The sequence below is a fragment of the Oncorhynchus clarkii genome, chromosome 22 (assembly GCF_045791955.1).
Source record: "Oncorhynchus clarkii lewisi isolate Uvic-CL-2024 chromosome 22, UVic_Ocla_1.0, whole genome shotgun sequence".
In the NCBI taxonomy this organism is placed as follows: domain Eukaryota; kingdom Metazoa; phylum Chordata; class Actinopteri; order Salmoniformes; family Salmonidae; genus Oncorhynchus; species Oncorhynchus clarkii.
Window position 1 is genome coordinate 3,061,637 of NC_092168.1, and position 13,338 is coordinate 3,074,974.

At 41.9% G+C, this 13,338-nt stretch overlaps 1 protein-coding gene across 4 annotated transcripts in view; it reads right to left on the reverse strand.

Moving 5' to 3' along the window:
• The window catches only part of LOC139380324 (sodium leak channel, non-selective), a 265,187-nt gene that overhangs the window by 146,585 nt on the left and 105,264 nt on the right, over positions 1 to 13,338 (reverse strand). For all 4 annotated transcript variants that reach the window (XM_071122925.1, XM_071122924.1, XM_071122926.1 and 1 more), the window contains one exon: positions 12,597 to 12,764. In XM_071122925.1, the coding sequence (XP_070979026.1) occupies positions 12,597 to 12,764 (168 nt within the window). The remainder of the gene's footprint in view (positions 1 to 12,596; positions 12,765 to 13,338) is intronic.

Here is a 13,338-nt window from a genome sequence, read left to right on the forward strand (position 1 = left end):
TGTTCTGCGGGGTAAAGGGAGTGCAACTCAATATTAGGAAGATGTTCAGAATTGTTTATACATGGAGTACAAGTACCAGATCAATGTGCAGGGGAATGAGGTATTTGAGATATATATGAACATGAAGGCAGGGTTAAGTGACAAGGAATCAGGATTGTAAATAATAACAATAGTTTTTTTTTAAAAAGAACAGAGAAGGGCGGCACGGAGACTCGTGGTTAAGAGCGTTGGGCTAGTAACCGAAAAGTCGCTAGTTTGAAATCCCGAGCCGACTAGGTGAAAACTCTGAGGATGTGCCCTTGAGCAAGGCACTTAACCCCAATTGCTCCTGTAGGTCGAGAGTGTCTGCTAAATTACTCAAATGTACATGTAAAATGAGTAGCAGCAGCATATGATGAGTGGAAAAGTATGTGTGAGTGTGAATGTATGTGTGTTTGTGTTGTTGGTATACGTGTATGTGTTTTCATGTGTGAACGTGTGTGGGTTTTATGTTAGACTGTCAGTGTAGTGTGTGTTAATATAGTTTGTGCATATACACTACCGTTCAAAAGTTTGGGGTCACTTAGAAATGTCCTTGTTTGTGAAAGAAAATTACATTTTTTGTCCATTAAAATAACATCAAATTGATCAGAATTACATTGTAGACATTGTTAATGTTGTAAATGACTATTGTAGCTGGATACGGCTGATTTTTTATGGAATATCTACATAGGCGTACAGAGGCCCATTATTAGCAACCAATGTTCTAATGGCACATTGTGTTAGCTTATCCAAGTTTATAATTTTAAAAGGCTAATTGATCATTAGAAAATAATTTTGTAATTATGTTAGCACAGCTGAAAACTGTTGTCCTGATTAAAGAAGCAATACAACTGGCCTTCTTTAGACTAGTTGAGTGTCTGGAGCAATCAGCATTTGTGGGTTTGATTACAGGCTCAAAACGGCCAGAAACAAAGACTTTCTTCTGAAACCCGCCAGTCTATTCTTGTTCTGAGAAATGTTCTGAGAAATGAAGGCTATTCCATGCGAGAAATTACCAAAAAACTGAAAATCTCATACAACACTGTATACTACTCCCATCACAGAACAGCGCAAACTGTCTCTAACCAGAATAGAAAGAGGAGTGGGAGGCCCCGGTGCACAACTGAGCAAGAGGACAAGTAATAGTTGCTAGTTTGAGAAACAGACGCCTCACAAGTCCTCAATTGGCAGCTTCATTAAATAGTACCCACAAAACACCAGTCTCAATGACAACAGTGAAGAGGTGACTCCGGGATGCTGGCCTTCTAGGCAGAGTTGCAAAGAAAAAGCCATATCTCAGACAGACCAATACAATATTAAGATGGACAAGAGAACACAGACACTGGACAGAGACACTCAGATTATAAACAGAGAGTAGCAGCAGAGTAAAAGAGGTGTATGGGTAGCCCTTTGATTAGCTGTTCAGGAGTCTAATGGCTTGGGGGATGAAGCTGTTAAGAAGCTTTTAGGACCTAGATTTTATGCTCCAGTACCGCTTGCTGTGCGGTAGGAGAGAGAACAGTCTATGACTAGGGTGGCTGGAGTCATTGGCAAATTTTAGGGTCTTCCACTGAGAATGCCTGATATAGAGGTCCTAGATGGCAGGAAGCTTGGCTCCAGCGATGTACTGGGCCGTACGCACTACCCCCTGTAGTGCCTTGCGGTCAGAGGAAAAGCAGTTGCCATACCAGGCAGTGATGCCACCAGTCAGGATGTTAGTTGAGGTAATATGTACATGTAGGTAGAGTTATTAAAGTTACTATGCATAGATGACAACTGAGAGTAGCAGTTGTGTAAAGAGGGGGTGAGAAGGGAGGTGAACTGCAAATAGTCTGGGTAGTCATTTGACTAGATGTTCAGGAGCCTTATGGCTTGGAGGTAGAAGTTGTTTAGAAGCCTCTTGGACCTAGACTTGGCACTCAGGTACCACTTGTCGTGCGGTAGCAGAGAGACAAGTCTATGACTAGGGTGGCTGGAGTCACCCTAGTCATGGACTTTTAGGGCTTTCCTCTGACACCGCCTGGTATAGAGGGCCTGGATGGCAGGAAGCTTGGGCCCAGTGGCCCCAGTGAAGTACTGGGTGCCTTGCGGTCGGAGGGCCGTGTTCGGAGGGCCGTGTTGGGCCGTGTTCGGCCCTCCTTTTCATGTAGTCCAAAATCATCTCCTTTGTCTTGCTCACGTTGAGGGACAAGTTGTTGTCCTGTCACAACACTTATAGGTCTCTGATCTCCTCCCTATAGGGAGTGTATATGCACAAACTATATTAACACACACTACACTGACAGTCTAACACCACTGTTGGTGATCAGGCCTACCACCGTTAATGTCGTCAGCAAACTTAATGATGTTGTTGGAGTCGTGCTTGGCCATGCAGTCGTGGGTGAACATGTGGTACAAGAGAGGACTAAGAATGCAGACCTGAGGCCCCTGTGTTGAGGATCAACATAACAGATGTGTTGTTGCCTACCCTTACCACCTGGGGGCGACCCATCAGGAAGTCCAGGATCCAGTTGCAGAGGGAGGTGTTTAGTCCCAGGGTACTTAGCTTAGTGATGAGCTTTATGGGCACAATATTGTTGAACACTGAGCTGTAGTCAGAGACTTGTCAGTGTGGTGCCATGATAACAACCTCTCCCTCAACGTGATGAAGACCAAGGAGATGATTGTGGACAACAGGAAAAGGTGGGCCGAGCACGCCCCCATTCTCATCGATTGTGCTGTAGTGGAGCAAGTTGAGAGCTTCAAGTTCCTTGGTGTCCACATCACCAAAAAACTATCACGGTCTAAACACACCAAGACATTCGTGAAGAGGGCACGACCACTCCTATTCCCCCTCAGGAGACTGAAAAGATTTCTTCAAAACGTTCTACCGCAGAGAGCATCCTGACCGGTTACCTCCGACCGAAAGGCACTTCAAAGGGTAGTGCGTAAGCCCAGTACATCACAGGTGCCAAGCTTCCTGACATCCAGGACCTATTAACTAGGCGGTGTCAGAGGAAGGGCAACATTTCTTCCCAAAGACTCCAGTCACCCAAGTCATAGACTGTTTTCTCTGCTACCGCTCAGAAAGCAGTACCAGAACGCCAAGTCTAGGTCCAAATGGCTCCTTAGTAACTTCTACTCCCAAGCAATAAGACTGCTAAACAATGAATCAAAAGGCCACCCCAACTATTTGCATTGACCCCCTCCACTTTTGTTTTTAGACTGCTGCTACTCACTGTTTATTATCTATTTATAGTCACTTTATAGTCACCTCATTATTGTTATTTTATTGTGTAACTTTTTTTGTTTGTTTTGTAAATATTTTCTTAAACTGCATTGTTGGTTAAAAGCCCTTAATTAAGCATTTCACGGTAAGGTCTACAACTGTTGTATTTGGCGCAATTGACAAATAATTTTTTATTTGTCAATTGATTTGTAGCTGATTTGTTCTAGAGTAATCCAGCTACGTCTCTGCAAGACATATAATATTGCAGCTTTTCAAGTCTTTGATAGGAGACTCTCGAACAAAACTCATCCATCTTGTTCTCAAGTGACTGGACATTTGGCAATAGAACGTAGGGGAGTGCTGGCTGATATTCTCTTCGGCTCAACCTCACCAGGATGCCGGCACGTTTTGGTAGCCCATGAAACAAAGGAATGGGGTCTGGTATGAACAAGGGAACAGGAAAGTTGCAGTTGAAGTCAGATTTAAAGTCGAAATCAAGGTTAGTAACTGTCTCACTTATGTCCAGAAGTTATTGGCAGTCATACAGTGGCAAGAAAAAGCATGTGAACTCTTTGGAATTATTTGGATTTCTGCATAAATTGGTCATCAAATTTGTTCTGATCATCATCTAAGTCACAACAATAGACAAACAGAACAGTCTACACAAATTATTGTATTTTTCTTGTCTATATTGAATACATCATTTAAAGATTCACAGTGTAGATCGGAAAAATGTGAAACCCAAGGCTAATGACTTCTCCAAAAAGCTAATTGGAGTCAGGAGTCAGCTAACCTGGAGTCCAATCAATGAGAAGAGATTGGTGACGTTGGTTAGAGCTGCCTTGCCCTATTAAAAACACTCACAAAATGTGAGTTTGCTATTCACAAGAAGCATTGCCTGATGTGAACCATGAATCGAACAAAATAGATCTCAGAAGACCTAAGATTAAGAATTGTTGACTTAATGCTGAAAAGGGTTACAAAAGTATCTCTGATGTTCATCAGTCCACGGTAAGACACATTGTCTATAAATGGAGAAAGTTCAGCACTGTTGCTACTCTCCCTAGGAGTGGCCGTCCTGCAAGGATGACTGCAAGAACACAGCGCAGAATGCTCAATGAGGTTAAGAAGAATCCTAGAGTGTCAGCTAAAGACTTACAGAAATCTCTGGAACATGTTAACATCTCTGATGACTAAACATGCTAACATCTCTGTTGACTAAACAAGAATGGTGTTCATGGGAGGGCACCACAGAAGAAGATACTGTTGTCCAGAAAAACATTGCTGCACGTCTGGAGTTTGCAAAAGTGCACCTGGATGTTCCACAGCGCTACTGGCAAAATATTCTGTGGACAGATGAAACTACAGTTGAGTTGTTTGGAAGGAACACACAACAAAAAAAAATGGCACAGCACACCAACATCAAAACCTCATCCCAACTGTAAAGTATTGTGGAGGGAGCATCATGGTTTGGGGCTGCTTTGCTGCCTCAGGGCCTGGACAGCTTGACATCATCAACAGAAAAAATGAATTCCGAAGTTTATCAAGACATTTTGCAGGAGAATGTTAGGCTATCTGTCTGCCAATTGAAGCTCAACAGAAGTTAGGTGGTGCAACAGGACAACGACCCAAATCAAAGTAAATCAATGGCTTCAACAGAAGAAAATACGCCTTCTGGAGTGGCCCAGAGTCCTGACCTCAACCAGATTAAGATGCTGTGGCATGACCTCAATAGAGCAGTTGACACCAGACATCCCAAGAATATTGCTGAACTCAAACAGTTTTGTAAAGAGGAATGGTCCAAAATTCCTTCTGACCATTGTGCAGGTCTGATCCGCAACAACAGAAAATGTTTGGTGAGGTTATTGATGCCAAAGGAGGGTCAACCAGCTATTAAATCCAGGAGTTCACATACTTGTTCCACCTTGCACTGTGAATGTTTACACGGTGTGTTCAATAAAGATATGAAAACGTATAATTGTTTGTGTGTTATTAGTTTAAGCAGACTGTGTTTGTCTATTGTTGTGACCTAGATGAAGTTCAGATCAAATTTTATGACCAATTTATGCAGAAATCCAGGTATTTCCAAAGGGTTCACATACTTTTTCTTGCCACTGTATGAACGTTATGTATAAAAAAAAAAATGTTTAGATAAACACAAAACAAGTCATTAAATAGCAAAAACGGGTTGGAACTCGTAAATGACAGAGATGTGTGACATCTTTTTTTCAGAGGTACTGACTCTGGACATGCCATCCTTTTCCTTCTCTTCTTTTTTTTATTTTCCCCTCCCCACCATGAGGCTACCCTGGGGGCGGCAGGGTAGCCTAGTGGTTAGAGCGTTGGACTAGTAACCGGAAGGTTGCAAGTTCAAATCCCCGAGCTGACAAGGTAAAAATCTGTCGTTCTGCCCCTGAACAGGCAGTTAACCCACTGTTCCTAGGCCGTCATTGAAAATAAGAATTTGTTCTTAACTGACTTGCCTAGTTAAATAAAGGTTAAAAAAATAAAAATGAATGTTCCACCATGAAAATATTTATGTATGTTTTGCTCATGTAAGTCAAGAGACATTATATACATGCAATAAAAAGTTTGATTTATTGTGGTATTGTGTAGAAATGCTTTACAATTTAAATTACTTATTTGAGTTATGAATTCAGTGTATTGTTAGGTATTTTGGATATTGTCGAGGCCTATATGGTCATTACTATTTTTGCGTAAGTGGAGAAAATGTAACCTTTTTTAACATTACACCTTCTGTTGAAATTAAAGTTGCCTTTAGAGTTTTACTACAAGATATGAATTACAACAATGATGTTTTTCAAATTATGTATTTTAGTAAAACAAAAATTAGGTAGATAGCCCACTTCATCTTGAAAAATAAATTAAAGGTCAAATTGAAGAAATAAAAAGCGTAGTCTTAAGTACTATATCTTTCTGATTTGACATAATTTTAGGTAAAATTATCCTTAATATTTGGACCAGAATGAGGCTCTATCTCCAGTACCTATTGTTCCTGCAGGGAGGATTCACCATCTTCATCGACTTTTATAATTTATCTGCAGATAATTGCTAAAAAGCCTAACAGTATGCAAATTAGGGAGCCAAATGAGTGTCTCGCTTACCGATGTGATTTGGTAGGTTAGAGTACACTGACCAGTCATTCACTTTAGTGTCACTGTCTGGGAAGTCCTGACATGGGCTACAAAGCATAGGAGAATTCAAACAAGATCTTTGGTTTACTTGTCTCAGTGCGATACTATGGACATATAACTACGTTGTATGATTTATGAATGGTAAAAGGATATAGGTTATCGACTATATTCAGTCAATTCAACACCTATAAATTGGTCAACACTGATCGTCAATCAAAGCACAGTAAATAGCATATGAACCATAACTCCGTAACACGTAGCATAGATATAGGTCTGAAGGAGTTTGAGTCTAGAGAGTCTCACCCATTGAAGAGGGGGATGACCGCGGCAGCATTCCAATCTTTGGGAATCTCAGAGGATCCAGATTGGGTCCAGATTGTCTCGCCCGGCTGATTTGTAGGGTTCCAGATTTTGCAGCTCTTCCAGAACATCAGCTATCTGGATTTGGGTGAAGGAGAAATGGGGGAGGCTTGGGGAGGCTTGGGGGAGTTGCTGTGGGGGTAGCCAGGTGGAATGCATGGCCAGACGTAGAAAAATGCTTATTGAAATGCTCAATTATAGTGGATTTATCGGTGGTTTCCTAGCCTCAGCGCAGTGGGCAGCTAGGATGAGGTACTCTTAATCTCCATGGACTTTACAGTGTCCCAGACCATTTTTGAGTTTGTGTTACAGGATGCAAATTTCTGCTTGAAAAAGCTAGCCTTAGCTTTCCTAACTGCCTGTGTATATTGGTTCCTAACTTCCCTGAAAAGTTGCATATCACTGGGGGCTATTCGATGCTAATGCAGAACGCCACAGGATATGTTTGTGCTGGTCAAGGGCAGTCAGGTCTGGAGAGAACCAAGGGCTATATCTGTTCCTGGTTCTAAATTTTTTGAATGGGGCATGCTTATTTAAGATGGTGAGGAAGGCACTTTTAAAGAATAACTAGGCATCTTCTACTGATGGGATGAGGTCAATATCCTTCCTGGATACCCGGGCCAGGTCGATTAGAAAGTGTTTTAGGGAGCGTTTGACAGCGATGAGGGGTGGTCGTTTGACCACAGACCCATTACGGATGCAGGCAATGAGGCAGTGATCGCTGAGATCTTGGTTGAAAACAGCAGAGGTGTATTTGGAGGGCAAGTTGGTTAGGATGATATCTATGAGGGTGCCCGTGTTTATGGATTTGGAGTTGTACATGTTGGGTTCATTGATAATTTGTGTGAGGACATCATGCTTAGATTGGATAGCCGGGGTGTTAAGCATATCCCAGTTTAGGTCACCTAGCAGCATGAGCTCTGAAGATAGATGGGAGGCAATCAGTTCACATATGGTGTCCAGAGCACAGCTGGGGGCAGAGGGTTGTCTATAGCAAGCGGCAACGGTGTGAGACTTGGGTTTTTAAAAGTAGAAGCTCAAATTGTTTGGGTACAGGAATGGAGAGTAAGACAGAACTCTGAAAGCTATCTCTGCAGTAGATTGCAACACTGCCCCCTTTGGCATTTCTATCTTGTCGGAAAATGTTATAGTTAGGGATGGAAATGTCAGGGTTTTTGGTAGTTTTCCTAAGCCAGGATTCACACACGGCTAGGACATCCGGGTTGGCAGAGTGTGCTAAAGCAGTGAATAAAACATACTTAGGGAGGAGGCTTCTGATGTTAACATGCACGAAACCAAGGCTTTTACGGTTACAGAAGTCAACAAATGAGAGCACATGGGGTGTAGGAGTGGAGCTACGCACTGCAGGGCCTGGATTAACCTCTACATCACCAGAGGAAGAGAGGAGGGGTAGGATAAGGGTACGGCTAAAGACTATCAGAACTGGTCGTTGGAGATGGAATGGTTGCTATCTAACTGGGAGTCTCCTGAGTGAAAACATCCGAAGTTCTTCAAAGGTAAATTATTTAATTTGATTGCTTTTCTTATTTTCGTGAAAATGTTGCCTGCTGCCAGCAGAGCCTAGCATAGCATTATGCCATGATAAACTTACACAAATGCTTGTCTAGCGTTGGCTGTAACGCATATTTTGAAAATCTGAGATGACAGTGTGATTAACAAAATACGTGATTTTCATGAATAGGAACATTTTCTAGGGGTATTTATGTCCGCTGAGTTATGCTAATTCGTTTGAGGCTATGATTACGCTCCCGGATCCGGGATTGCTAGTCACAAGAAGTTAAGGCATATTGAGCAGGGCTAGAGGCTATACAGTGAAATAAGACAATAATCACTAACCAGGACAGTAATGGACAAGGCATATTGATATTAGGGAAAGGCATGTGTACCCGAGTGATCATAGGGGTCCAGTGAGTGGTTGGGCTGGCTGGAGACATGGCGATTCAGACAGCTAGCAGGCCGGGGCTAGGAAGCTAGCCTTAGAGGGATGTTGAGATGGTGGAAAGTCTATTTTATCCTCCGCGTGTGGTAACATCGATATACCAGCCGTGACGGAATACAAATCACACAGGTAGCGGGAGGTGGGACAGACAGCAGACTGTCAAACCAGAAGTGTTTCCCGTTCATCGCTTGCTTTGTGACTGACAAGCGCCTGTCTTATCAATAGATCGCTAAAAGATGTCGTATGTGGTTCATTCTTGCTGGAGAGGGCTCAACTGACTTTTCTGACAAACAAATGTACATTTTTATTTGAAAAGATTTGAAATGGAAAAAGTAGCTGGATGTTACCGGCTGTTTAGCAGATGGCCAGCACTTAGGTAAAATACTGGAGAGGCGTAACCATTCCTGTGATTAAACAGTGTGTGTGTTTGTGTAATGTATGTGACATTTTGACCAGACCGGATGACAATCAGCTCAGTCTGACCTTTCAAAGTGAAATGCCCCATCGTAAAAAGATATAAGGAATACACTGAACAAATGCCTCTCTCTTTGGGCTAATTCCTCACACAGAGGATTCTAAAAGATCCTGAAAGAAAAAAACCTGTTTGTCCCATATCAATTTGGTTTGGTAAGCCTGCAGCTTTTTCCTAAATCTTCATATATGCATCTGGGTAAAATGCAGTCTCTTCTTCAATAAGGAGTTCGATACAATACCTTTTGGCCTCCAAAGCAATGGACCTCTCATGGACTTTCATAATACAATACAGTCTAATTTAGTAGACACTGTTATCGAAAGGGACAATGAACCCATAGTATTGATAATGTGTTGTCCTAACGGGACTTGAACCTATTACCTTTATATTGCAAAATCTACAAAAATACTGAGTATATAATGTGAGATTTGAGCCCATAAAATTGCCAACCCTTTGGGACTTGAACCTACAACCTTGGTGTTTCCAGCACTTAATGGGACTTTAACCTACAACATTGGGGTTGCCAGCACCTTATGGGACTTGAACCTACAACCTTGGTGTTTCCAGCACCATCGGCTTTTAACCTACAACCTTGGTGTTTCTAGCACCTTGTGGGACTTGAACCTACAACAGTGGTGTTGCCAGCAACTTATGGGACTTGAACATACAGCCTTGAACCTACAACATTGGTGTTGCCAGAGCCTTATATGACTTGAACATGGGTGTTTCCAGCACATTGTGGGACTTGAACATACAACATTGGTGTTGCCAGAGCCTTATATGACTTGAACATTGGTGTTCCCAGAACATTGTGGGACTTGAACCCACAACATTGGTGTTGCCAGCCCGTTGAGCCTTGAACATACAGCTTTGGTTTTCTCAGCACTTTATGGGACTCCAAACTGAAATATTGGTGTGAGCAGCACCTTGTGGGACTTAAACCTGTCACCTTGATGTTAGAATCATGCAGCGACCCTCTTGTCTCTCCTGTTGTGAGTATGGCAGAATGACTCCCTCACAGCTTCTTGTTCTTAATGAGGCTTGTCAACATGAGCCGACCTGATCCTGCCTGCTTCTCTCAACAGATGCTACCAAAACACACACACGCACGTACAAACACGCACACAGGCATGAACGCACGCACGCACACACAAGCATGCATACACACACACTGGCACATGAATGCACACACACACACACAAACATATATGGAGACACACATACATACACACACAGACAAGCATACATATATATACACACATAAGTATCCACAGTTGCAAAAACACAGACACACACACAGGCCACCCAGAAGCCACCAAGGGAACTGCCAGCACACATTATTACCCACATTTAGTGAACGATTAGGACGGGGAAACGGCAGCAGGTGCTGCCTGCTTGCTGTTCTCTGCCTCGTCTCCTCTGGCTGCATGCACATAGTCTCTCCCTCACACACACCACAGTGAAGACGAAAAAAGTAGGGCCAGTTTAATCATGGGTTCATGTGAACGATAGGCCTGTCACCAAATAGTGGAAATCCATGTTTATAAATCTAGTGGCATTGGGACAAACAAATCCTGTATGTTAGTGCTGACTAATACAACATCAGTCAAAGCATTCAACTCATCATATACAATTTGATAGCATTAACATTTGTCAGAATCTGTTATAATGCTTGGATCAGTGATTGAATGAGCATGTAATTATGATAATCAATGCATGGTCTAGTGGTGCGTTGTTCAGCTGTTTGTTCAGCCACACCCGCCTGCAATTGCTAATAACCCATCCACAGCCGACCGACTATGTGATAAAGTGAAAAGCTGAGGCCCACACCCAACCATAACCCGCAAATATAGAAGATGCGCTATAGGCTACAGTCAAAGACTGAAGAACAATTTTTTGACAGGGGGTGCAGTATTTTCTTTTGCCTGATTTAGATATGTTTATGCTTATAATGTCTAACATTTTGGTAGGCTATTTGTTAGTCAACTTGTCTATAATTAGATTTAAGCAGCTTCTCTTTTGTCATAATATGCTGCCCTAGAAGACAGAATAAGGTAATAGATTGATGCTATTGCTTCAATCTAGTTAACATCTGTAAAGTTCTCTGTGTCATCTTTCGCAGAGAAAATATGTTTAGGGACTGGGGAGAAAATACAATAAAGAAAAATAAAAGGCAAACATTTTCTGTGCAAAATATCCAAATGCCCATCAGTTTGATCAGTTGTAAGGAAAAAGCTTTGAGAACGACCCAACGTGTTTCTGATAAGATTTCACTTTGGCTTCGATGCATTTTTTATGTGGTTGAAAAATGATCAGCTTTTATGATGAAGACAGCACCTGTACAGATCGTATCTAACGGAGCATTGCGTTCTCTCAAGATGCAGAAAGAAAGAAATTATATTTCTCCACAAGTCCAAATTTTGTCTAAATTTGGGGTATCATTTTTCTTCAAGAAATGCTTAATTCTGCAGGAGTTATTAAGGCTATAGCCCTATTCGCACGGGACAAGTATTACTAGAGAACATTGGTTATGTATTTATTACCCCAGAATACCCCAGTTAGTTTTTCTTGCTCATACCGTGAGCAACAGCTATAAAACTCAGACCTTTCTCTCAAAACACAGGGATGTCGATTCACACGGGACTAGTATTATCAGACGACTATGGATTTTGCCAAAAAACAGTTGGTTATTCTGATTAGTTTTCCAGATTTCCGTTTCCATTTAACCCATCTAAACAACAGTTCCCTTGACATGCCATAGGCCTATTTGAAGATCCGTCTTGTGACCGTGGAATTTGTATAGGGCCTCACAATCATCACACACAACATAACCGGCACTGCTATCACTCTCTTCTACCGCTTCACCAAATCTTTCCCAAACATTACTGTTCTGTCCCTCCCTTCTCTTTATTTTCAACTCTCCTTTCATAGCTTTTGTCTTATTGAATTAAACTTCGCCAATGTCGTTTTGCCCCCATGGATTGACGTACATTTTTTCTTCCCGTTTGGCGATTGGCTGTGTAGGCAATTTGGCACACGTACAGTTAAGCCCTAAAGTCTAGACTTATGCACTAATACCAAACAGCTTAAAATACTGAAAGAAAAACAACAATGTAGACTATTGAAATTGCACAATATTTACACATTTATGGATTTTTTAAAGTATCGTTTCTCTTAATTCAACCTGCCCTTCAACCACACGATATTTAATGACCCTAAACCCATTCGCCCCACAGATATAACTGCAGGGACTGCGAGTTATGAGTCAACCCATGCATCACTAGCGTGGTCACAGAAAATAAATAAGAAGTGGCATCACTAGTCATTTTTTACGAGCAAAAGCAGCCCCATAATCGTGTGTGTGTGATTGTGTGTATGTGCATGCATGTGTGTGTGTGTGAATGTGGATGTATTCATTACCTGGAAGTAGGTGAACTGGGAGTGGTAGAGGTCAGGGTAGATGTGCAGGGTGGTCCCCACCACCAGCAGCAACTCAAACTTGTGCAGAGAGGAGATGATGTAGCCCGTGAAGCCCAGGCACCAGACCTTAAGCATAGCCTCCAGGTCAAACAGCACTGTAAAGGCAACCTACGAACAGATAGACAGAGATCCCAGGTCACAGTTGGTATTTTATTAATGTGACCCAGATCTCCTGCCCATCACAAGACTGTGTTAGCCAGCTGAGATAATGACTAGGCTTGAGGCGCCAACTCAAGTCTTCAGGTGTCAGTCAAGGTTACTCATCACATGTATGTGTAACATACACATACATACCTTAAAAACAAAAAACATGTCAAATTTGCTGTTTCACATGTGAAATAGTCGTTTTCACATGTAGAGCTTAAACCTCACGTGAAACCATATTTTCACATGCATAAAATTTCACGTTAACCACATTTTTACAAGTCAGAAAAAAAACGTGTTTTCATCTCACATGTGAATTGTAGTTTCTCATGTGAAAATATCACGTTCACATAGGGAATTGCAAGTTCACATGTCGAAATCAATAACGTGAAAATCAATGTGTAAAAAAAATCTACCTGTGAAAATATCACTTCACCATGTTATGAACAATCATACGTGAAAAACGAATTTGCAGTTTCACATAAGAACATGCCACATTTAAATGTTAGTCATTTAGCAGACGCTCTTATCCAGGGCG